At 40.1% G+C, this 27,563-nt stretch overlaps 1 protein-coding gene across 1 annotated transcript in view; it reads left to right on the plus strand.

Annotated features, from left to right (window-relative positions):
• frem2b (FRAS1 related extracellular matrix 2b) overlaps positions 1–27,563 on the plus strand; it is a 58,004-nt gene that overhangs the window by 14,427 nt on the left and 16,014 nt on the right. Inside the window, 5 exon segments of the mRNA XM_034207118.1 lie at positions 12,076–12,222; positions 15,721–15,951; positions 17,895–18,020; positions 18,642–18,893; positions 26,820–26,969. Coding sequence (XP_034063009.1) covers positions 12,076–12,222; positions 15,721–15,951; positions 17,895–18,020; positions 18,642–18,893; positions 26,820–26,969 — 906 coding nt within the window.

The raw sequence follows: 27,563 nt of genomic DNA on the forward strand, positions 1-27,563 counted from the left end.
ATTAATATTTGTAAAGGCTACAGGTGATCTTAAGATGCGTGAGCTATGCTTAGGGACCTACCAGTCAAGATTATTTGTGCGTAGGGGTGCATCATCTGGCGCCTGGTCCTGGTCATCCTCGCCATTGCCCATGCCGTGAACCATCACCTCGGGCTCGGGCAAATAAGGACGTAATGGTCCATCGTCTGGCTCAATATTGTCACCATCGTCGCTTACTGAACCGGATTCAGATTCAGTTCCTAAAACGACATTTTCGTAGGAAAGCCGAGAGGATGTTTCTGACTCGCTATCATCACTGGATACCTCGTACAATCCTTCTTCTTTGTCTGGTATATTTGCCCTTCCACGTTCATTCTGCATAGACGCCATGGTTTGTTATCGTATCGTCTTCCTAAGTTTTCGTCACTTCCGGTTTGGCTGAGTCGAACATTTCGTTTCTAAAAAACTTCGGGGAAGCTGCAATAAAGTGCTTCTAACATGCGTATGGCAATTATTATATTTTTTTAATCAGGTGTGATTGTTTTGGTACGTAATTATGCTTGTATATAAGTTAAAACGAAACTATTTGAGGTTCCATTTCCACTATCCCTTTAAATGTTTCCATTTTAAGCTTTGTTAGTTAGTTAGTTTCGTAACGGAATGTAACAGTTGTAGCTTTTCTCAGACGCGGAGGGATACATAACTTGTGAAAAGTAACTACAATTATACCCATGATATACGCTCATTATATCACGGCTAAGAACCAATCAGATTGCTTGATTTGACTTGTCCGTTTTATAAAAAGCAATAACACTTTATTTTGCCCAGCAGGAAATATTATAAATGTGTTGTCGGGCTTCTTTAGATAACATTTGTTGCTGCCTTTGTATTTTTTAATAATGACTGCTGATAGTTGCTTATTCCAACTGCCAAGAAATAGCCATCTGATGATTTAAAAGCCTGTACGTAAAGTAACCGTACGTCCACACAGCAGCTTTACAAAAATCTTGAAAATCTTGGAGCTGGGCGTGTCTGAAAGCTTGGGGATTTTTTGCGAGCAACGCGACCAACAACCAATCACATGAATCTCCCGCCCCCGACATACAAATCAAAAAACCCCGGGTTTTTTTTTTTATATATATATATATATAAACTCCCCAAACAGGCGAAAACCTACCAGTTTCACCCACTGTCTCTGCCACCTCCCTCCATGCCTGGTTCCTCCGGTTTGTATCCCGTTAATAGTTCTGGTCGTAAAGAACCGGGTGATTTGCTACCGTAATTTCTCGTTTGGAATATGAGGAAATGAACTGCGGTCTGGTTCTCCCTGCTTACACGCAATTTGATTGGCTAGCGCTTCTACTGTCAGATTTGCATAAACGGGATTTGATTGGCTGACGCTTCTAGCTCAGCTTCAAAAGTAGAACATTGCTCAACTTTTGAATCCTGAAAATCCTGGAAATCTTCGCTTCGCTCCCCCACAATGCAGTTCGGCAAAAAGCGAGGCAAAGTGACGTCATCCCCATTCAAAGTCAATGGACAGAGAAGCGTTGGAAGCGTTGGAAGATTTGTTTAAAGCTGCTGTGTGGACGGGCCGTAATGCCATTTGTTAAGTTGTATCAGGGACAGTGCTCATTAATCAACAATTTGGTTTCCATCTCGGTGTAAATATGCCAAAGTTAGCTAATGAGCTAATTTTCATCTGCAGTCTATGGGATCAATAAAGCATTAGATGTAACACTGTCTGCTTACATAGACTTGCAGGGACTATGGTGCACCGATTAAAGGAACTGCGGCTATTTTAGTACGCTCAAGTAGGTTAACGGCCCCTACACACGGCGGCGTGCGTTGCCGCTTGCCGTGTCTTGAGCTTGGGGAGTCAACGCGAGCAACGCGACCAACAACCAATCACATGAATGTCCCGCCCCGGACATACAAAGCAAAGCTCATGCTACATCCAAGCTGGCTAAATATACTGTCTATGCTTGCTAGCTGTCCATTCAAACGAAGTACACTGGATATAAACTCCCCAAACAGGCGAAAACCTACCAGTTTCACCCACTGTCTCTGCCACCTCCCTCCATGCCTGGCTCCTCCGGTTTGTATCCCTGTATGTAAAGAGGGACTGGTCATATAGTACCGGGTGATTCCCTACCGCCACGATAATTTTCTCCTCCATTTTTTGACATATGGGAAACGAACTGCAGTCTGGCTCTCCCAACATACACGCGGTTTGATTGGCTAGCGCTTGTACTGTCAGATTTGCATACGCGGGATTTGATTGGCTGACGCCTCCGTCGAGGCGGCAAAAGTAGAACATTGCTCTACTTTTGCAGCGAGCACCGCGAGAGAAGCTACGCTTTGCTCCCACAATGCAGTTCGGCGAATCGTGACGTCACCCCATTCAAAGTGAATGGGCAGAAGCGTTGAAGCGGCAACGCACGCCGCCGTGTGTAGGGGCCGTAAGGGTCGATATTACAGGCTGATTTCTATTGCTACAGTTGCTGTTTTAACTGAAGGTTTTTAAATTATTGTTTTTTAATGATTGTTTGTGACCGCTTCAGTTACCTGGCTGCAAACCAAATCTCCCACTCCAAATCAAGATAATGACTGTAAACATTGAAAGATGTCCAGTTATGTGGCTTCAAATTAGCATTCAGTGCAGGCTCTCAAAGTTAAATGCACTAGAGTAGATAATATTGAAAATCATAACTTAATGGCATTGTTTTTTTTCAAATGATAATGCTGTTTGCCTTGCAAAATTAAGTGCTTAACTAGCAATATGCTTTACTGCATTAGATTGCACTTAAATATTGAAAAATAAACTAAATGTACTACATGTAAATGATATAAGAGTGACACTTGAAATTCAATTGCTGCAAACAAATAACGTTTTAAATATTACGCATGATCACTACAATATCATACAATGTTAAAGAATCCACCCAGCTACCAGTGTTCCATCAATTTTCCAGTGTTCATTTAATATGGTTGAACAAAGATATCCAAATTGAAATAAAGGGCATGGCACTTGCAGTTTTGAACATAGTCTACATCGCTGAATATTTTTCTAAAATTTTGAGCCCTGTTTTTCTTTTTTTGCTGCACAGTCTAATTTTCAGTTCAATATTACGAAAAGGAGAAAATAAAACATAACAACATTAAATCAGGCTAGCATGCTTATCTTTAACACACAGTATGCTCAGATCTACTTGAAGGCTCCTTTTTTTTTACCAGTCATAAACAAAGAACCGAGAGTCATTTAACACTTCTTAGGAATTACCATTCAAGCTTTTCAGGGAGCATTTTCCTCTCAGGCAAAAGCCTTTCTACATGTGAGGATTTGCAAGAAAAAACTGTGTAATGCAGCCGGAACATGTTGTTATAATGAAACCAATGGAGGCCCTGAGAACAGTCTCGACAAACATGCTCTATTAGTATGGGGCTCATGAGTCTGTGGCACTGGGATAGGGTTTTATATTCTATGGCCTTACACTGCTGCTTTCAGCAAACAGTCCACCATTATTCGATCTGACAAGAGAGCACACACTGTGCATTCAAGGGTCAAGGAAAAAGCACGTCCCCCTCTCTCTGTCAAGTCCATTCATCCTGCATCCTTATGTTGCTTTGTTTTCTCTCACATTTTCACACTTCCCCTTGCATGCCCTTTTTTTATTTCACTACCCATGTACATCTATTTTCCTTTTTCTGACACCAGCAATATGGAGCGTTGATATATATTTAACACATGCACTTGTAACAATGGAAGTTTTTCAGTTCCTGGGATGTAGATACAGTATATTTTTGTCTCCATAAGCTCACCTCTTCAGTCAGGAAGTGTTTTATTGTTTTCCAAGAATAGCCCAAAAGCAGGTGGGTCACAGTTTTGCCAAAGCTACTGGACGTTCATACTGTACAAAAAGTCTCCAATTTAGCAATCTCATTCATTTTAGTAGCAGGCATTTTCTCAAACCTCGAATTATGACTGCCATGTGAAGAGATAAGAATTCCATCTTTGATATAAATGTATATACTAATAAGATATAAATTCAGCTGATTGGTAATGAGCGAGAAACTTGCTTTTAGATACACAATGGCCTTCACAAGTGAATGTGTAAGAAAGTCCTGCAGCTGCTAATTCAGCCTGTTGTTGTTGTTACCCCTGCTATTGAGAGTTCAGGCTTTTGCTCTCTAAACCATGTCGCTGATTGTTAATTAAGACACCCAAAGCAGCATTCCCTTTGACAGACAGGAATGCCATTCAAGGGCAACCAAGGGATACACTGTCTGACCTCACCTTCACAATCGAAACAAGCAAAGTCCTGAAAAACAACTTTTATACATCTTTTGGATCGATTACTAAACTTAAGGTCAGTTTATTGATTTATGAACTTGCCCGTAGAAATATACCGGAGAATTAGACTTTTAATCTTTTCAGGGGCTCCAATCATCATTTTGCTAAGCAAGGCCAGACAACACATGGCATTTTCTGAATGTTAATGTTTAATTATATTATAAAAGTTTTGGAGGGATGAGGATTTGTTATAAATTCCAAAGGAGTAAATATTAATCACAATCTTGTCAATGTTTGAAGCTTAACCAAACGTGTGAATATTGAAATACGTTAGAATAACTTATGACCACCCAAGTGTGAATAGTCTGTTTTTCCACCCTAATGATGTGGCCATGATAAGGGATAGATCCTGACCCCATGGTTACTAGGCAGGCCACCCTGTGCCCCCTGTTGGAAATCAGCAACCCACGACAAAACACGTCTTTTGAGTTGTGCATCAAAAGTTGGCAGCTTGCTAATCCATAAGGTGTTTGGAAAGATTTTGTTTCAACTAACATTTTCAGGCGAGGCCAATAGGATTATACTTAAAAACCAAGGATGTTTGCCTGTATTTCATGGCAGTAATTTGTAGACACAGAGAAATAAGGACCTTAGCAAATATCCAGAGGGCATGTATCGAGTTGTTTTTCTGTCTACTGTTTTTTTCAAAATATACAGCATTGATTCATATTTCTCAACAAATTAATTTAGAGTTTCTCTCAATAACTTTCAAACAATGCATCTCTAAAGCCAATGTGTGAGTTCTGTGTAACTAAGTGTAAGTGTTTTCTGTAGAGGATGATAAATGGTGTAATTTGTGGCAGTGTGCGAGGACACAAGGAAGCAGACTCCCAGGACAGGAGTGACCTTTCACTGCATGGACAGTGTACGGTATTTCTTCTGACACAATTCTCTCCTGGGCCACACATAAAGGAGCTCCATGCAAACAAGTTTCATTTGAATCCTTTACTGCTTTTCAACAGCAGTTACCACAACAACGTTATTCTGCAATTTGGAATCAAAAGGGAAAGTGTGGGAAGGGATTGGAAGTTGTTGCTTTACTTTAAAGGGTATTTTACTGTCAACTGTACTGTGGGGAATAAAATGTATAATAACAATAAAGCTCCTTTTTTAAATCACGGAAGGCACATTTAATCAGAAACTAGAACGTTAAGTACTTTACCTTGAATGACTTTCTGTGAATGTTGGTTGATTGTGCCGCAACTTAAAAATATGCTCTTGCTCTCATGAGCTATTTAGTTTGTCAATCTTACTGTCAGGTTTTGCCTGCATAATGCCAAACAAGGGAGAGAATATAATGATTTATACCATTTATTTGCTTTTAGCTTTTATGCACCACAAACCTGGAACAAACTGCCGGAAATTCTGATTCTGATTCTGCCCCAACCCTGGGTTCTTTTAAATCAAGGTTAAAAACCGTCCTTTAATGCAGCCTATCCTGAGATCCTTTAACTGTGCCTTATCATTGCACTTTTAGCTGCAACCATTATTTTATCGCTTTTTTAAATCTTTTTTTTGTGTTTTTGTTCTGTTTTTAATTATTATGTGTTAAATGTCTATGTGAAGCACTTTGCATTGCCTCTGTGTCTCAAAATGTGCTATACTGTACAAATAAACTAACCTTAACCTTACATACCCATAAGTGGTGTAACATATAATCTAAAATAACTCCAAAATTGTATTATAATTTCCCAACAGCTGACATAACAAGAAACCATCTTCCCAAGGAACTGAACAGGCATTTATATTTGTCAGCACCTCTTGTTTATTGCATTTCTAAACATCTTTAGCATTAGTCATTTTTTAAGTGCACAGAGAGTTAAATAACCTCTGGAGCTGTGGTTCATATGTTAATCTCTAAGAACTTTCCCTGCTGAGAGCAAAGCCTTGCTTGGCTCTCAGACCCAGCACATTTGTTCATAAGTGCCTCTGGCCTTCCTTTGAGGCCCCTCAAATGTCGCCTCAGAGTGACCAGAGCGGACACAGAGGCGACAGCAGCCAGAATGGACCCTGTGGAGCGGCCACATTTATGGCACACCAGTGCCCTGAAAGGCTGTGCTTGTAGAAATGGGTTTAGGGCTTGTGAAATCATAGCCGTTCCAAACCTTTCAAGCCATGGCCAACTCATTACTGCTGATACAAGGCTTAGGGTGATTAGACCATATCGCTCTCTCTCCGTCTCCCTGCTATCTGGCTCTCTATCTTCTGCCATGTGCTTCCCTTCTTTCAACAAGATTGTCATATCCCAGTTTCCCTTATTAGAGAGGTAAAAAGTATGCTGGTGTCTGGTACTTAATGGAACCCTGCAGCAACTAATTTTTTAGAGTTAAGATAACTACTGATTATATAAAGCTTGTTCAGAACCTAGGCTATTTTTTCTAACTTAAATGTAATTTCATGCAGCTGACCATTTTGTCTTTTTTTATTGTCCTGTAATGCTGCGTTCACACCGGACGCGATGCGATGTTTGGGGCGGCGCGATTACATGTAAAGTCAATGCAGAGACCCGATCAGACGCAAATTCGCTCCGACGGCGCGCATGAAGCGGTGGACGCGGCGCGAATCACGCGATTGAGGCGATTGAAGCGTCAAACGCGAGAGTTCAATTTTTTCACTTTAACTTTATTTTGAAATTCAGTTCCTGACAGACGGCAAAAAAGCCCGATATTATAGAATTAAACAAATAAATAAAAACAAGGATAATTGTGTGTTATTGTTGAGTAAATAACAGTGTGTTATTTAGAAAAGAATAACAAATTAGAAGGAAAAAAAGATTTTAAAAATACATACATGTATTTCAGTATCCTGAGGCTCTGCGCCCCATTTCTTTTCCTCAAGGACGGCAAGAAAAGTCAGACATTATACGATTTAAAATAAAAACAATAATCGTGGCTTGATATTGAGTAAGAAACATTTTTATGAACCACACAGCTTCCGGTCTTCCAAGACCCGACCGGACAAAAAGACGTGCGGCAGGCACGAAACATACTACCAATAGAAATACATTGCTTTTAAAATCGTTCTGTGTGACACGAAAAAAAGGGGGAAATCGTGTTGGTGAACACGAAGCAATAGATTAAATGTCGTGACTATAACACTTAATGACGTGAGACTGGGTTGCCTGGTCATAATCAAAATGTTAGATAATCAGACAAATAGGTAAAAGATCTGCTTTACAATTCATATGCTCACCTCGCTTTCGGACCAGGTACTTTATTTTATTTCGTTTTCAAACAAAAACAGTCAGTCTAGGCAGGTGATCAGCTGATTGCAATTGCGACGAAGCTTCGTCAACAGGAAATTCGATGAATCCTTTTATCTTTTTATTTAAATAACTTTCCGCTGTTCACAAAAACCTGTCTGATCAAGATTCAGGGCCTGGGATAAATTGAGTAATTATGACTTAATTAAACAATATGCTTAAATCTTCCTCATACGAATTTGTAGCTTCCAGTACAGGTAAGAACACGTCATCATGCATTTTCTTATGCACATTATTACATTTTGTATGAAAGTAAAACATGTAAACAAATGAATCTACTATTTGTATTACGACTTTCTTTAGCATAAATGTAAAATACATTATGGCTACTATAACTAAAGGCTTCCAGTCTCCTTTAGCTACATGCTTTACGAGTTGTGTCAGCAATAGAATATGGTTATACTTCAGCAGTATTGAGACTTCATGCCTTTATTATGAAAATAATACATGGTATTATAAGAAGTTCCTATGGCTTTGTGTCCCTGGTGGTTTGTTTCAAAAGCATTGAAAGGATATCTTGTAAATCACATGCTTAAAACTTAAATCTCTGGCCTTTAAGCACTTTCCTGATTGTTCATCCGTCTCTAAAGTGTACTTGGCTTTAATGCTACAGTAGAATTCAGCTATTGTGGATTTTAGAAACTGTTAGCGCACAGTCCGTTTAAGGTATATGATGATCATATGGTAACTTTAGATGCATTGTGCCTATTGAAAGGGATTCACAGTCTTGTCCCATTTTATCCTGCCTAATCAGTGTGGGGCTGGCTCTGTGGGCAAAGGCCTGCCTGTGTGTCTGGTTCAATGAACAGGCGAGGGTCCATGGGGTATCGTGGACCCACAATGCTTCACGGTGACCAAATAAGGTCTGTCTGCAACATGTATGCTAGGAGGAGACAGGGGCACTAAGTTGGCACAGTCCAGTCTCTCACATTCTTTGGACTCTCTCAAAAGGTTGCCGTCCCTCATCACACATCTAGTATGTGATTGGACGGAACAGAAAGGGCTGACCCATGAACTGTACAGAGTTGTTTGTGAAAACAAGTCATGTACAAGGCTGGTCATCGTAAAGTGGTTCTAATAATAGAGGAGGATACTTTGTTGAGACTTTCACTTACACTACCACTGCTTAAAAGTCAATCAATTAATTCAGTGAATGATTTTTTTTCGGACGTGTAATTAGCTAAAGCTTTGTTGTTTATTGATATCAGACAATGATACTACAGATTATTCAATTATTAATTAAATATTTCGTTTTGTTATTGCATTCATTTGTATAGTACTGTATCATGTCTGCATCATCTTTTGTTTCATTTGTATTTTCTTTGGTTTTACACGCTCGAAAAAAATAAATAAACTAAACTAAACTTAAGCTGACTAGTCACTGGAATGTGTAGGAATCCTCCTATTACCATAATGTTCTTTGCTTTTAATGAGAATATGTATACACTGTAGAAGAAACACAATTTAACATAAAGTTCATGTACACTACATGATGCTATCACTGCATATGATGTGTGTTTCTGCACTATACTGCAAAGCAGTGGCAAGACCGGAGCATAGGAGATACCAATATTGTTCAATACATTCTGTCTCACTGCTGCAGACGTTGGTTAAAGATTAGCTCTGGTGTTATCCTTGGGGCCTCTTTGAAGTGGACTTACTCTAACCCCTGCTTATCTTAATTAAAAAGAAATCTGTAGGAGTGAAGCGGTCTTCTGAAAACGAGCACCTCCACTCCCCTGCTCCCTGAAGGCCACACTGCGGCTTTGCCTGGACTTTAATGCTTCCTCAACTCAATATTTGCTCTTGACATGGTGTGATTGTAGTATAAACTGTGAACACAAAGGTTTTTCTTCCTGAGATTAGAAAGCGCTGCTGGAGGTATCTTCCTCGGATTTTGCTAGATATGAAACATTTATAATGAATAGATCCTCTTTACAGTATGTTTGTTAGTAATGTGGAAGGCTAACAGGTGTTTAATGTGATTCATATTGAAAGGGAAATCTGCTCCTTTGAGGCTTAGCATGATTTGTAGGCTGTGTCGTGTAAATAACTATGCAAAACCATTTCATGCTTTTACTGAAATGACAGGGTCCTTTGGATAAATCTGGCGATATACGATTCTTAAATGTCCCTGTGTTATAGCTGTTACAAAGTCTCTGCCAACCATATAAATCTAGACAAATAGACAAGACCTTCTCAGTTTCCATTACCTCAGTGGAGGATTGTCTCCTCCACAACTCAGAGATCACACATGCAATGTTTACCGGTGGCATGCGGCTGGCTTTAATCCAAATGGAGCAGGGAGGTCCTGTCATACACAGGTCACCTGTCTCCACAAGAATTATGCGGAACACACAGGAAGCTAAAATACTACGCTGTGGTAAACCTCAAGAATGTATGAGTTGGAAAATGTATCACTTGAGACATTTTATTAAAAAAACATATTTCTCTATAACCAGTTGATATTATACAATAGCAAATCACCCTTTTTCCTATGTGTTTCTTTCATCACACAGTGTTCAGCCGGTGTTTACCCTAAAACATGTGTTTTCTTGGCAAACACCATTTTTAGTTTCACATTGAATAGTTTTTCTTATCGCTTGCTTGCCGTAATATGGATCAAGCTTGTTTGACTTTATAATATAAGGCATATTATATGATGTAATGCCACATGTAATGACTTACCAAACAACTTTCTCTGCTGAGCTTAGTCGTTTAATTAGTGCTTGTCCTTTATGATGTTCCTTCCCATGCTGTTTGTGATGCAAATTATATTGTTTTTTAAATTAAATTATAACTTTTTTAGGATTACCAGATGTACGGGTTGTGCACATGAACAGTGACTTGAGTGGAAAGCAGGCCAACTAAACAACATCAACTATAGAAACGTTTATTTTAGTTGGACCTCTCATCAATCTAATTATGGTTTGAGTAATTAATCAGGACCTTGGTAACATCTTCATAGTGGTGCCACTGGAGCAAAGAAAAATGCTATTTTTTAGAGGAATAGAAAAAAATGTTTATAAAAATGTCATGATTTAATGCAACATTTAGTTAATTTTGCATAAAAGAGAAATATAGCAGCTCCTTTCATTCCCGCTCAATCTTTACAGTGTCTGCAATTTTTCATTCCAATGACAGCAATTGCAACCACCAAGTCTAACTGACACACACACACACAAGTTCAAAGGACATCAGTATCTCTCTATTCTTCTTCTTTCTAGCATTTTTGATAAAGCCCAAAAGTAACTAGAAATGCTGGGATAAAGAGTCTGTTTTTTAGAATCTCCCTACTATCTTATTCTTCACAACTCTCTTGAAGTGTTCTATCGGGTAGAAAGTACCTCCATGTATTCATTATGGATTAATGAAGTTTGCTCAACTCAATGATTTGCTGGGTTTGGATAAGAAGGCATAAAAAGAGCCCACCTTTTCTCTCAGGTCACAGTGACACAAAAGGTTTGAGCACAATGTGGTCAAAAAGCATCAGGCATTCAGACTCAGTTTTGAATAAATGCTCTATACTGTAGGAAAAAGCTGTTGCAGAGAGCATTTAAACACATTAACTGGTGAGTGCGTGCCCTCACACATAATAAAACATCCAGGGTGAATGTGTAAAGGTCTCAGCAGGACTATCGAGGGAGGAAATGGACACAGTGGAGCGGTCAGCTGGATGTAACAGATTTACTGACCCTAACGACAAGGGTGGGGTGGGTTAGAAACTCTCAGTTGTGCCCAACAAACAACAGCAACACTGTGAGAAATGACCCTGCACCCTTCTGTCAGTTTAACTATTATTCCAGCACTTTCAGAAGTGCCAGATCCTTGGTGGATCAGTCATTTGTATCTCACCATCCTGATCTAGTAAAGCAGCAGCACTTACTGTGCAGTCTGGTGGATGCGTGCCAAGTCTTAAGAATATGTGTATAATTACTTAGAGGCAAGTGAGTGCAATTCAAATTCGATTCAAGTGTGTGGCGGTTTCCTTTTGGGTCAGTGTGTGCACTATTTTTCTCTGTATTTCTGTACCTGTGAGTCTTTTTGTTGTCTGTGTGTGTGGCTCTGCTTTGAGTCTTTATGGTGAAATAGTAGCAGCGATGCCCTCAAGGACTGTAGCCTCGCCCTTTGAATCCAACTTCAAAAAGCAAGGATGAAATACCTCCGTTCAGACAAAAAACAACACTTTTTATCGTACTTAAAAAAGAAGCAATTAGACAACTTCCTTTGGCATTGGGGCTGTGCACCACTCTCCCTGACTAATACCTTTGAGTCTCCCCAAGAAAACATTCTATTTACGGCTGTTGGAAATGTTTGTGCAACCCCCTATAAGAAATAGCAATGTTTATTTTCAAATCATTTTTGGGATTATTAAGTGCTAGTGAGACTATTAGTCATCCCTTGTGTTTTCCCATGCCTGTGTTTATTTCTATGGATCCATTTCTAAGTTTCTTTAACACGATTAACTATTTGATTGCAGGAGGCAACAAACTGAAGAACCAGCAGTACCGTCTGAACTGGGCTTGGATCTCTCTGGAGAAGGAGCACTATGTGGTGGATGAAGAGGTCAAGTTTCTGGAGGTGGTGCTGAAACGTCGGGGCTACCTCGGGGAGACTTCCTTCGTTAGTAAGTAGACACTGATTCTTCTGATGACACTTATACTAATAGATTCTCCATAGTCATTTCTAAATGCCACTATAAAGCAATCGAAGATTATTTAAAAAATAATGTTGTTCTCTATCTTGATCTCAATCCGGTTATGCACCAGCAATTATGAATAAAACTAATAAATAAGTAAAACACCCAATATATTAACTACAATATCTATGACATACATTAAAAATAGGTACTGCAGTAAAAAAGGGAGAAGTGAGAAAAATGTAGTCTATAAGACTTTTTCCATAAGTGCACAAATCACACGTAAATATGTACATATGTTTGTGCTTTAGTGACATACATCCTGGAAATAGTCCTGGATCCACACCAAAAACTACACTGGTGTTGCTTTGCCAAAGAACTAACCAATCAGAAAATGTCTGCAGGTATCCTTAAGAGAAAAAAAACTAAAATGAGAAACCTACACTCCTTGTCCCTTCACTAAAGCAGGGTGCCAGAGGTCACACACACTTGTATACATATTAAGACCACTCTAAGGCTGTCCTAGACACCTTTAGGGTCACACAGGTGACCCTAAAGTCACACATGACCTTTCACCTGTCCCCTCCAGCCAGTATTTATGCTCCAAGCACACAAAAGCACAGCACTACCCCTCAGGAACTGCATGTGCACATAACAAAGGTCACCCAAAGCCTGGCGGCTTTAGAGAGGTGCTGTTCCAAATATTAGTAAAGAAGATTTACTGGCAGGAACTAACAGACAATAACTGTTAACACTGTTTAAAATAACAAGCTGCTGAAAGCGTTTATGAGTGGCAGGAATTCTTACTACTGGCACTATTGGCCTTTTTTACGTTCTATATTTATTCTGTCCATAAAAACAAGGTATGATTAAAATGTAAGGATGTTAAAGGTCAAAATCCCTAAGGATAATTTCCTCTACTGTCTTCAGGATTTGTGTATGCCCCGGGGCGACAGACTAATGAAAAATCTCTTCGATGATATGCAAATTGTGCTGACCTTTATAGTGCCTCACACTGCTCATTATATTATCATCGCTATCTCTGCCACTCATTGTAGTAAAAAAATACAGATCATTGTACTCAACAGATATACAGGCATATACCGTATAGTTGAATATAAATCACTGTAAGAAGTAAATTAATGCCATAACAAGAACACAGTTTACAAGTTTAGTTACAAGAACAAAAGAAACTGCAAAAATTCAACTGTATCCTCTGTGTGATGACCCCACGGTTATCTCTTAGCAAATTAACATTTAACAGCAAAATAGCATATTTTGAATCAGGAACTTGGGCAAATAATCACATGACTGTCCTTTGTTTTGATTTTCTCGAGCACCGCTAATGTTTTATTAATGATTGCATTATAAATGAAAGAAGCGCTATTTTGGACTTTGGATGCACTCTGTTTTCAGTCCCCAATACGAACATGCCTTGCATTTCTTTTTATGTCTTTTGTGAGCTTTCAAGTCCAAACCATAGCTTTTCACAGTGCAGTTTTCTTATGATTGAGGTAGCATCAAGGGGAATGATAATCATTGAGGGTGGATGGTCCACCGCTACATGCTGGGGAGAATAAGCACACAAAAGAGGCTGCGATTTAGAAAGATATTAAGTCCAAACCATTGTGTTTTACAGCTCCCTCAAAACACAGAAAGCAATAAAGGTTATCTTTCTAAATGCATAGGTTATGAAAGCTTTCATGTTGTCCATTTCTTATTACAGTTAATTGAGTACATGTTTTCATCTTCAGGCATCGATTCTTTCATCACCGATCACCCTGTTCCTTTTCTGTCAGTCTTATTGAATAGATTTTAAAATGTTTTTCTCCATTTCTAGCCAGGAAAAACATTTCTGAGATAGCTTTTGGTTTGGGATGTAACTTGCGTATATTTACATTGTCAGAAAGTGGCACACGCTTGAATAATTAACTTTGGTTTTAATGAGAAACCAGAGAAATATGATTTTGGGGAGAGTATTCTATCATACAGTACATGCTTCAAAAACATCTCTGCTGCATTCTGCATGCAGATAAACAACTAACACTACGCTGTCTCAGTCAGGTAAAAGAACCAAAGGAGAGCACTCATTACTTTCTCAAAATAATCATTGGTAGTGCATCTCTTCTTCAGCTGCATTGAAGATATAAAGCAAAAGGAGCAGACCATTTTTGCAGGCCACCAAAAAACCAGACAATTTAAGCCGCCCATCTGTCTCTGTGTTGCGATGAGATAATGACTGATCCCAAGCCAGGACCAACTCGTGAATCCTGGAGGTATCTATTCTTGCCCAACCCAGCCTGAGTGAACAATGATCAGAGGAGCATACTACCGCTTCACTGGTCAATGTGCACAGTTCAGGTGTCACCAGTTTGGAGTCTACAGCGAGCCCACCTGCTGCGAAGCGTCAGAATGACTGCTGTGATCAGGGCCGTCCAATCCAGGCATTGTGCGAGAGATAGAGTTAAGAGCAAATCATACTCTTGCCTCTCCTACTCTTTGAAGACTGCTGATTTTTCAAGCTCAATTGAGCTTGACCATTTTATCTTACCACGTATGTGCAGTGGCCTTTCCTTCTCTCTGTACTTGCATATCAAAGCCCACTTTTTTATTTTCATCAAAGAACAGAATGGTAATTCTCTTAAAAGCCCAAACTCATGCATTACTCAATCTGTGGTCTTTTGAAGAGCTTGTTTGTAGTCCTGATGCGCCATTTGCATTTTTCTCTTCTCTTTCTTCCTTCCTCCGTTGTTACCAAACAGCAACTTTTCTAATTGTGTCTTTTCTTATTTCATGCAATCCTTGTGTTTCATTTATCTAATAATGTATTGTTTGCCACATGAATGAAGCCTTCAGGATTGCCTTGGTGTGTGTAGGCATTTTCTTTCCTTTTACTGCCAGATCCCTGCTGATTGTTGTGTGCCCAGTTAGCAATGACAATGGAGAGGCTGTGTGACATTTCACCAGCCTCAGTGCTCCCGCTCAACAGAGACCATGACAGTTTCTCAGCTATAGTGTCCGTAGCCACCATCAAACAGCTCGCATGCTGAAGGTCAGACAACGCAAGTCAGCCTCCAACAGCGGCTGAGAGCAGGCTGACATGAGGGGTAATTGGCTGTATTCCCACTATAGATATTCAAATCATTATTAATGACAAACTGCAACCAGAAGATGGGCAGCTATTGTCTGGTTAGACGAACTGGGACATGACATTTTCCTTGTTTTAAATGGGGCAAAGATTTGTAGTTTAGATGTATATTTTCTATTATTATATTCTACAATATCTCAAAACTTTGAACATTCACTGCTACAGTACATAAATACATCAGGATTCACAGATTGTTAATCCCTTTAAGAAATGTATGTATGTAAATAATGAAAAATATGCATTGACGGTCGCTGGTATCAAAAATACCAAGCAAGGTGAAACGTTCTTTGATATGCACGATTATGATAATAACCCATTTCTTCCATGTCCTTCCTAAGGTATTGGCACAAAGGATGGCACCGCAGAGAAGGATAAAGACTTCCGAGGGAAATCTCAGAAACAGGTGCAGTTTAACCCGGGCCAGACCACAGCCACCTGGAAGGTGCGGATCCTGTCAGATAGCGAGCATGAAGTGTCTGAGAGCTTCCAGATCGTTCTGTCTGAGCCGGTGATGGCAGCCATTGAATTCCCGCTGTTTGCTACTGTGGAGATCCTGGACCCCGATGATGGTCAGTAAAGATAAATGTTTATATTTCATTGTATTGCTTAAAATAGGGATAGCGCTATATTTAAAATTAAATAAGTTTCTTCCTAAAAACGTATGCCCAAAAAAATTATTGGTGATGCTTTTCTTGGTTTTGTTGTTTAACAAGGTCTTAAATGGATGCTGGAGTTTGACAGCAGAACATTTTCCAGTTATATACAGTTTTAGTTTACGTTGTATTGTTACGTTTTTACATGTTCCAAACCATTAACATTGTGTTTCACAGCTGTTCATCTATCATGCAGAAAGAAATCATGGACAACGATGTCCTAATTTAATAAGGGGTGCTAAATCAATTAACATAACAACTGAATGCTTAAAGAAACTAACCACATCCTGGACTCAACTTGATTATGGAAATAGTTAAACACAGTAAGGGGCTGGATTTTATTTCAAAGTGTAGATACAAGGTCAAAATGATATCTGGAGAGCACACAACCTCCCTGCATCTGAAATGAGCTCTACAAGAGCAGGTGAACAGTGTGTCTGAGAACAGCTTGACTGTGATAGAGCTGAGAGAGAACTGCATATTTTAAATATGGATAATACTCCCCCTTATCCCACAAGGCTTCATTTGGTGAAAAGGGAGAAGTTGCTGTCCACATTTTATGCTAATTAAGATGTTTAGTTGGAACATTGTTTTACAGAACATCGGTCTCTGGTGGGCTTTCAATTGGCAGATATCTCTGCACGATGTGATCTTCTTTTTTCCTGTGATTGTCTTTCCTTTTGTTCCTTTTCGTTTAGGGTATCTAAAGTTTTTATGTGTTTTGGCACGGTCAAGGTCAAGGTCAAATACACTCTGAACTCATACAAATATATTTTTGTTTCTATTTTACTCCGAGCAGATAAATACAAACATCCCCGGAGGCTGCAACCATGACACTATAAATAAATAATTTCACACCAGACAGACTTAGTGGTAAAAACAAAATAAGGTGAAGAGTTGCCACATCATTCTAAGTATGCATGGTATTCAGGATGGGAAAGGACAGGTCAAGCTCTGTTGACTCTCCAACACTTTTAATGTGGCTGACCATGAGAGAGAGAGAGAGGAGAGAGAGAGAGAGAGAGAGAGAGAGAGAGAGAGAGAGAGAGAGAGAGGAGGAGAGAGAGAGAGAGAGAGAGAGAAGAGAGAGAGAGAGAGAGAGAGAGAGAGAGAGAGAGAGAGAGAGAGAGAGAGAGAGAGAGAGATAGAGAGTAGAGAGAGAGAGAGATGAGAGAGAGAGAGAGAGAGAGAGAGAGAGAGAGACTCTGTCTGAGCTTCTAGCTTTCATATGCAGCTCGGGTAGAAAAGAGACAAAGGAATGGAGGGCTGCCAGGAAAACTGTGGAAAAACAACCAAATTGTTTAACACGTCTCTGCTTGCAAACATAATTAGTGTTACACTCGTTTTTATTCTAGCCAGTTTATGTGGGAAACTTATAATGAAAGTGTGAGGCTTATATTTGTACACATTGTTTTTAATTCTCTTAGGGATTCCTTACTCTTTTAACTCATCAGCAGACGTCTACAAATAACATTTTCTGCATCTGCATCTGTGTTATTCTGTGTGTGACTGAAGCGCACTCTAGTTTGAATAGTTGCTGAAGATAAACAAGCAGTAGATTGCTGGGTTTGATTAAACATGATGGAGGCAGCATCAGCAGAGCTGTAATGAGAGCTGTCATTGGTCCTGTGTATTAAAAGTGATTCATGTAAATCATGTCACAAATGATTAGATGTTTTGAAGCTTTTCCTTTTTCTTCTCCTCTCATTCAGTTGAGTTTACATGACATAAGATAGGGATTTATTTCTACCAAAAGTCAAATACAATGTGACAAAACGTTTTTAAAAACACTAATAATACATATTAACGCCTCTATGTCATCGTAATGCTCTGCTGTGCATTGATTTTCTCATCTACAGAGTCAACAGTGTTCATCCCCTCAGCTGAATACAACATAGAGGAGGACATTGGAGAGCTGCTGATCCCGGTGCACAGGAGTGGAGATGTCAGTCAGGAGCTCATGGTCATCTGCTGCACACAGCAAGGTAACAAGCACTGTGGGGGGTAAAATAAGACTATTTCAGGACTATATATATTTTATAGACAAAGAGGATTGTAGGAGTTTAAAAGAAATGCTGCTCTAAAACATGTCTCTGAAGTGTTTTGCTCGAAATACCAAACAGATCATTGTAGCATCCCATAATCCCCTGTTTCAGCCCTGTTTCAAAAGTGCTGATTCTGTGTGTTACTTTAGATGAAAAATACGGAGCCTCTCCACACGCCCCTCTGAGAGATATTTGGTTAAAAAGAATGTTTGGTTAAAAAGAACACAATGGTAGCAAGAGATTCAGGTGATAAGGTGGGCGGGTGTTACCTTGATTGGTTATTGGCTAATGGTTACACAAGCCATCGTTAAATCGTTATGAAATCATAAAGTGGCCAAAATCTGATCAGCTCCTTTTCAGACAGGTTTTATATAAATGGATCAGGATAAAAAGTGAGCGAATCTTTTTTCCTGATGACATGTTTATCTATAAAAGACATGAAAAAGTGGATTTTGCACAATAGGCCCCCTTTAAGTTATTGATTAAATGTGAACAAAACATACTGTATTATGGTTGGATCATTAACTGAGCTTTCTGTTATTCTGTTTTCTCCCCATTTAGTTTCGGCCACAGGCACCGTGCCCACCACCGTGCTGTCATACTCTGATTACATCTCCAGGCCTGAGGACCATCACAGCATACTGCGCTTTGACAAAGGAGAGGTGGAGAAATCCTGCCGGGTGGTGATCATTGATGACTCTCTGTATGAAGACGAGGAAAGCTTCAATGTCACCCTCAGCATGCCCATGGGGGGCCGTCTGGGCTCAGAGTTCCCCGCAGCTAGAATCACAATCATTCCCGATATGGAAGACGGTAAGATGACATTTCCATGCTCAAAGGTGTGAAGAGGAATAAAATACTGTGTCAAATGGTCGGGCATAAGAAAGAAAAAGGGCTTTGGTTATTGAATCCCCTTGTGTGGCATTCAGATACAGGTTTTTTTTTTTTTTTTACTTTCAAAGGTTTTTCAATTCAAGAAACAGGCAGCATGAATGTGTTTTTCCCTCGGTATTATCAGATTTATTTTGAGGAGTTTTTGTATTTGTTCAAGCTGTTACTGTATGTGTAATGTTTAAGCACTTTGACAATAGCTTATGTTTTGCTAAATTGATCCAAATAGAGACATGTAAACAGTTGGCAGGTGGCCAGACAGACAGCAAAAGTGTGGGAGAAAATGTGAAATGTGTGCTTGAAGGTTTTTTCTGTATGGGTTCCTGCTTGTCTGACAATGTTTTGGAGGGAGGGAAAGCGTTTGAGTGTGTGAGGCTCCTTCCTGGAGGCAAAGACTTTATCTCATATCTGCAGGCTCAGACTGGAGGGCTGATAGTCTCGCATTTTTTCCTGACGCCTCTTTGTTCCCCAACACCTGACGGCCATTCCTCAGCTCCCTATCGCTTTGACGATCTCCAGAAGCACTGCTCTAAAGTCAAGACTCCGTGATCGCTGGCTAGAGCTGAACAGCCCAGCGTAATTGCTGAACAGTCTTTTTTCCCCCTTGAATCAAAACCCATTTAAATCACCATCATTTGGGTGATGATGCACTATTCGATTCAGCATTCTTACATTCTTATAACTTGCTTTATGGAGATTAATGTTAATCTTCTCCAACTACTATAAGTTGAAGGCTTCCTGCTTAAGGAGAGCCTCCTATTTCATATTCTGTTCATACTGAACATTTTATAGAAGTGTGTGCTTAAGCAATGCATGCATTTTTATTATATATTTATGATGTTATTCCCCTCCCAAGAAATGTATCCAGGTCTCAGTCTGTACTTCAACCTGTGTTTCAACCTGTGCTTAGGAGTTCTACTGCAAATTAGACTGTGTAACAAGTGACTCTCCTCTTCCTCTCCTGTGGGATTCGAGGCAAACACACTGCAAGTGGATTTGACCTGCTTGAAGAAGGAGGAGGTTACGTGTTTGGAATGTTTCCTAACTGTAGCAGCGCTTGGTGTAACCTGAGAGTGAGAACAGGTCCTTTCGACCTCCGCTGCTCTTGGGTATCGACTCAAGACTTCCAAGACAGCTGCTGGGACACACACGTTTTTAAATTGGATGTACAACAGTCAGTACTTACAGCATGTTTCACAAAGTAATGTGCCAACACAGTATTTATGGATACTGACATACTGCAAACAATGCACGTCCAACACCTGCCAGAGAGCTCATTGATTGGAGATATTATTGAGTCTTTTTATGGTTGTCTGACTCCATCAAACACGGTTCCTTGTCATTTACAGTTTGGGTTAAGGTCAAGGCTGTTTGAAAATCACGGAGGCTGACAAATAGAGCACAAATATATTACAAAAATATTAAATAAGCAAACTAAAAGTTTGCTTCAGAAGTGGTTTCAGAAGGACGCATTGCACATTTTTAATGGTTAAGGGAACTACTATTCTAGTGGGTCAAATGTTCCTGATAAATAGCATCTTCATGTTATGCATTTCTGATTTTCATAGTTGGAAGGCATACCCTATTTTAAGCCCATAGTCAGTCAGTGTGCAAATATAAACAATGACTTGCCTGAGTAATCCAATTTGTGTGGTTTGAAAATCCAATTCATCATTAAATATACAATGAAATGTTCTTGCTCTACTGATTTGAAACCTCCTGGCATGCCTGGGCCTACATTAGAGGTCCTCAGTGTATTATCACGCAGAAGCAGGAGAAACAGGCTCAGGATTAACTCGACTCAGACTGACAACTGGTGTAAACAGTCTGCACTCAGTATTCCTGCTTTATCTGTAATCATGTGTTCTTTGCCTTTAGCTTTAACAGGATGGCTGAGTGACAATCAACATCTCCTTATGCATATCAGTTATCAGAAAGTGCCAAACTCACAAGGGTCCCCATACAGCATGATTTTAAGGGACATACAGCCTCCTTTTGTGCAAACTGTGTGTGTGTGTGTGTGTATGTGTGTGTGTGTGTGTGTGTGTGTGTGTGTGTGTGTGTGTGTGTGTGTGTGTGTGTGTGTGTGTGTGTGTGTGTGTGTGTGTGTGTGTGTGTGTGTGTGTGTGTGTGTGTGTGTATGTGTGTGTGTGTGTGTGTTGTCAAGACGTTCAGCATGATGTTGAGACAAACAATGCTGCCTGAACACACACACAGAAAAAGACACATACACACAATTTGTGTAACGTTTGAGCAACAACGCCTCCAAAGTATAATTTGGATTAGGTGCTGGGGATGTTTAGCTGCCTGCATCCACTGAATAATTGGAATGTGCAGAGCGGGAGAAATAAGGTGGTGTCAAGCCTTCATATCTCCCTGAAGGAGATGATAATGAAATGGCTTGCGTGCTGATGGTGAAGTAAATAGTAAATAGCTCTGAGGCAAGCATAACAAGAATGATCTCCTGTCTGGAAAAGGATAATGGCAGGAGGAGATTTATTCCTACTCCAACTGTAGCTTTTCTGGTTTAGTATTACATTTAAGTATACACTCCAGGTTCGTTTCCTAACTCTACTGCATTATATATGGTAGAGAGGCAAATGGGGGCATCACATCTTTCTTTGTCAGCCCTATTGCTGCAGAAGCTGCCCGGTGGGTGCATTGGACTCGGTGCCTGGCCGAGCACCTGTCCCTGTCAGGGAGAGGTCTATATGCTGAGGCTCCCCAGGAGGGGTTTTACCCACTCAGCCAAGCTGTGGGCCAAGAGGTCTTAGAAACATATAGTACTCCTATCAGCGAAAATGTATGTCAGCAACTTCTTTCCAAGCCAACAAACCAAAGTAGCTCACATGACGAAATTAAAAGCCACAGGGAACCAATGTATTGTCTGCCAAGTGTCTGATGTCAATCTGACAATCTAAATTGGGAATATTTGTAGTCTTTACAAATAAATGAGTTTAAGAGTACTGCAATAGTAATCTGTTGTGTAGAAACTGTGCCATGGAATAAAAGGCACGTTTTCTTTCCAACCAAAACATCATTGTCTCTACTTAGCACACCTTCACCCACACAGAGAGGGAGTCATTAAAATCAGCTGTGTTTGAAATGAAAACCACCAGACTCTAACATGGCACAGGAATTGTTATGTGTGCCTTTAAAAGGAACTTTGTTGGCAAATTATCTCAGATAAAAAGGGTAACCAAAACTCAAGAAAATCCCACTGGGTGGCCTTTTCCCATTTGTCTTCAGGATATTGTCTTCAGGATATCCATTTAAAACATTAAGTAGGATACATGTTGTGCATTTACTACATTTACCTTATGTATAAAACAATAATTAAGTACTGAAATTCTTTAAAATGTTTTGCCTTATGTTAACACTTAACAATACTTGCCCTATTTTAACACTTAACTATACTTCATTTTACAGAACATGTGTTAGTACTATAAACCTTTGTTTGCCAAAGAGGTTATTTTCTCCAATGATCCAAAATCCAATAGATTAATCCCTTGGCTTTTTTCTTGAGGGAACCAGTGCTATGCTAACTTCAGGATTAGTCTACAAAAACAAGTCATCCCTGAAGCACTCCATTTGCACGCAGTCAGAGAGAGATTCATTCGGGTTCAGCTATTAACAGCTGTTCTTTTAGCCCCTGCAGACCTACAACAGACACATTTGTCAGTCTGGGTGGGAAGGTCATGAGGGATCATTGTCTGCTCGTTGCACCTTCTATCTCTGCTGGTTGTCGGGGTTGTTTATCTATTAGACCGTAATATTACCAAAAGGCCAAAGTATCAGATCCTGAAGGGCTGTGAAAACATCTGGTACTATATGCAACACCTAGTTTTGGGTTATTTAATTAATTGAAAATGAGTTTGAAATATGCACCACCACACCAAAGTATTGACTTTCATGATAATGGTGTTTTATAAGGTCGCAAACAGGTCATTTAGCTGAGATCAGAGAAGACACTCCAATGTAGAAAAGTTCTTAAACCTATTGTGCTTTCCTTTAGTGTGTTATATAGGTTTTTGTGCATGTAAATGGTCGGCAGAGGCTAAAATCCCAAAGTTCACTCCAGAGGGAGTTTCTCTCTCATACACACTCCTCCACCCTGCCTGAAACCCCTCCATTGGACTCCTTTGTTTACTTCCATTTCATAATGACATCACTATGTAACACTCTTGCTTCTATTGGCTGGCGCTCCAACATATTGTAAGTGATAGAGATGTCCCTCTCCTTAGCCTAAGTGGTTGACCAATCACAACAGAGCCAAACCAGCTAAACAATCAGAGAACGCCGGGCTCTGGTTTCAGACAGAGGGGGAAAAGAGGTGCTGCAGCACAGGCAGTATGAGAAAAATAAAGCCCTTTTTGAACATTAAAGCATGGAGACATGTCACAGGAGAGGCACAAAATACAAATGTGAACCTGGAAATTAGCATAATAAAGCCAATACAATAAAATAACCCACATATGAACCGGCAAGAAGAATATTAAATGCCAGCAGGACATACATTTGAAGTAAACAGCGAAGAGGAGGTAAATACTGCCATGGACAATAACAAACATAAAAGAGACTGGTAATTGTTATTTCCTATTGCTAATAGTGATCAAAGCGTACAGCCTAATAGCCTTTCATGCTTTCGTTTCTGTCTTCTCAAAATGATACAAACAAATAAAGTAATGCACATATACACACAAAACACTGTTGTTGCTGCTCAATATTTCCTTTTTGCTTATGTTAACAGTTAACTACTTTTTACAACAGGGACATGACATATGTTTCTATTTTATTGTTTAAAAAAACTAAAGCTTTTGGCATGCAAGACTGTTAAGTTTAACAGGTTGTCCAGGTATAGTAGCATGCACTGACAGCTGCTTTCCTCAGAATACCTGCTATTTTCCCAGCGGCAGACCATCTGCACATTAACGTTCACACCCTTACAGTTTCCACTCTGACTTTTGGGTACCATAGGTTTGGGGAAACTTGTCTTTTCTTGCAGAGATAATTGCTGTTTGATATTGTCTCTGCATCCGGGAAATTTCTTTAGTGGTTGGGGCTGTAAGACATGAGAAAGCTTGTTCAGCAGGACTTCACTCGTGTATTTATAGTCTTGTGTCAGTTGCCTGTACATTTTTCTCTGGTTTTGAAGGTATGATTATGAGCCACTTTAAAGATGGGCGGCCCTGTGCGTGTGCAGTATATCCTGAATGGGGATGAATCAAGGGAGAACCCATAAACCCTGTCATTATGTCTCACCTGGATTTCCACTCAATCTGATATAAACAGATGTCGAAAGTACTTAACCACAATAAGGCTGATTTTAATCAATAGCCTTTACACACTAGATCAAAAGCCTTCTTTGAAATACAGATTTTTCATCCATTTAAAAAAAGGTGTAGATTATTCTGAATTGAGCTGTTTTTATTAGGGATCGACCGATATGGCTTTTTCAAGGCCGGTACCGATTATTAGTAATCAAGGAGACCGATAACCGATATTTGGAACCAATATACATTTGCAGTAAAATCAGAAAATGTTGGTGGCTGGCTGGCCGGGACATTGCTCGTGTACAGAGAGTGGTGACTGCAGCCAGAGAAACGGCCGCATCAGAGCCAAAGTTTTATCGGCAATTTGATAAAAAAAAAGGCTGATACCGATAATCGGTCAAATGCGGAATATCGGCCCCTAGTTTTTATGTGCTTTTTCTGTGAGAGACAGTTTTGTCAAGCACACAGTGGGCAGAGGAGCATTTGCCTGGGCTCAATTGAATCTCATTAACGAAGCCACTTAGCGCTGTGGGAATGTCATGCAAAGTTCAAGTTGAATCGAGCAGTCAGTGGGAGTGTAAAAGCCCCCTTAGGGAGGCCTGTGTCGCTCCTTGTGTCTCTTATTTTATTTATATGTTCACACATATGCAACTGTGAACATATTTCCTTTGTTTGTAACTCTAGTAAATGACACATTATATCAACCAACATAATGCCAATACGTAAAGTGCTCCTATTTGTGAATTGTTTCGTATTTTGAATTTCCGAGAAGTAAACCGAGTAGCTATTATAGACAGTAAGTCATCAAATAAAAAGACACTTTACATAAATCTACATAACAGGTAGGTCTAAATCTGGATTAGTCCACTTAAATCCAGGTAACTCCATACTGTGTGGCGTAGAAGGCTGGAGACCAGTAGCCAGTGGTTTACCTTTCAGTTAATGGGCCGTAGCTCTTTGAAGCTCACAGTTTGTCTGCTTCACAAACCTTATCTGATTACTTGACTGGTACAACAGGGCCTGAGTTCCTGGCTGCAAACCTCAGGCTACTAGATCTGATTACTCTTCCTGTTGGGGACCCAGTGCAGGCAGCCAAAACCATCTTTGTTTGGTTTCGCTGTGGGGAGAAATGCTGGCAGCTGCAAGCCTCTTGATGCAGCACTCATTGTTCTGGCTATGCTCTCAGGACAGATTAAAGCATAAAAGTGTTCTGTCCTTTGCTTGCTCTTAGGGGGAATATTATTTCAACCTCAGAGATGGCTGCTCTGAGAACCACAAATCCCAAGGCTTTGTCTAAAAAGACTATTTCCTTTTTAGAACAAGTCTTATCTTGTTATTATAGAGCAGTAAATGCCATAGCAGAATGCATACAAATATGCAACATCATCTGAGGCTAGGATTATAATGATATCATGCAGAATTATAAACGTTTTTTTGTATCAGTTATTGTCCCTGGCAGTACTGTCGACAGTGAACCACTTTTTTCCTGCTCTTGTATTTTGTTAGATAACATAATCATCCGGCAGTTACGTCCGCATAAATGTATTTTGTTCAAAGCATTCACTGCTCGGTTCTACATCATTCCCCCTTCACTTAGCCTTACACTACGAGATGAGAAACAACTACGTGTTGTTTTGTAGGTATGCAGAGTTTAATTGTCATGGAAACCACAACTCTGCCCATGGCCATCAGCACTTAATTTATTCATTATTTGGTCACAGTTGCTTTCAAAAGCACAAGGTGTATACTGCTCAAAAGTGGCTTGTTACCATTAGTAATCACAGCAATAATGTATTTGCTCAAGTGTGAGAATGTATGCATATCGTAAGTTATAACATCCTCTTGATATTGCTTTCAGCTTGTTGCTGCTTTTTCTCTAATGGACTATGACTGACTCCCTGCTGTTCAAATCCAGAAATAGTCTATTTGATTGCAGGTCTTACAGCACTCACTAAACCAGATACTGTATATGCAACAGAGGTCCAGGTCCTTAAGCAACCATTTCACAGCCGCCTGACATAGTGGAAAACAGCCTCTGAAAGGGTTGAATAGAATAATAGTGGGTGAGTTTGGCTGCAGTGGAATCTCAGCTCTTAGGAACACTAATTGCACTCAGGCAGGCCTGGGCTGGCACATGGAGCTCAACATCCCCCAGACCTCCTGTCAGGCCTCCTGTCTGCCTCTCAGACCCATCACTTTCAAAGTCATCCCCACCAACAGGCTCCTCCACAACAAAACCAGCGAATTCAAGTCTGCCTTCAGGTTGCTTTTTTGTCTTGTAAGACTTGATGAATGAATACTGATGTAGAAATCCTCCCAACACATAATTTCAGGAAGTTAGAAAGTGTTGTTTAAGGGTTCTAATTACAGTGTTGACTATCTGCTGGTGTTTTGATGGAAACATTCTTTCAATTTCTCCTGTAATCAGAGGTAAACCTACAGAGTATGCTAGCTATTACAGCTTTAACTCAGCAATTACAACAGACATTCACATATCCTGTTGTGAAACAGATAAAGTTGGTCCTCCTGTGTGCTTTAAACATCGCCTTCATGCCGTCCTCTGTTGTTTCCCCAGCTCCCATCTTCTACTTTGGCAACACAGACTACCACGTGGATGAGAGTGACGGCTACGTGGAGGTGCAGGTATGGAGGACGGGGACGGATCTTTCCAAAGGAGGAACCGTGACAGTGCGCTCCAGAAAGACAGATCCCGTCTCTGCTGAGGGTACGTGTCTCTGCGAGGTGCCTTTCTATGACAGCTTTAGCTAGTTAGTGCTTAGATAAATGTAAACTACAGATAAATGATAGACTTAAATCATCAACCTGTCACTCTTTGTTTTCCTGAGCTCAAGGGTTCATAGTGATGTTAAAGCTGTTGGTTAGTTGAACTGGGGAAAGTAAACATTGTTTTAGATTGGAAGGAATGAAGTCAAGGCTTATTCTGTTCGGCCCTCACTTTCTAGGCATCCGTCGTACTTGTATGTGCTTTGGACCCAAGACCAATCGCTATCTCCTCGAGCTTTCCCCACAGTCCCCATTATCTTCTGCCCCGAGGCAGTCTTTTCCCCGCGAACATATTCTTACCATCTCTGCTCTTGTCTGCTTCTTAACTGTTAACATAAAATGCATGGTAGAAATGCATGCCAACGGCGGGGCGGTGGTGGCGAAGTCGATAGGGACTTGGCTTGTCAACTGGAAGGTCACCAGTTCAAGTCCCGGCAAGACCAAGTTCTACCGAGGTGTCCCTGAGCAAGGCACCGTTCCCTACACTGCTCCCCGGGCGCTGTTCAAAATGGCAGCCCACTGCTCCTTACACTAG

Source organism: Gymnodraco acuticeps, unplaced genomic scaffold (genome assembly GCF_902827175.1).
Source record: "Gymnodraco acuticeps unplaced genomic scaffold, fGymAcu1.1, whole genome shotgun sequence".
NCBI classification, from domain to species: domain Eukaryota; kingdom Metazoa; phylum Chordata; class Actinopteri; order Perciformes; family Bathydraconidae; genus Gymnodraco; species Gymnodraco acuticeps.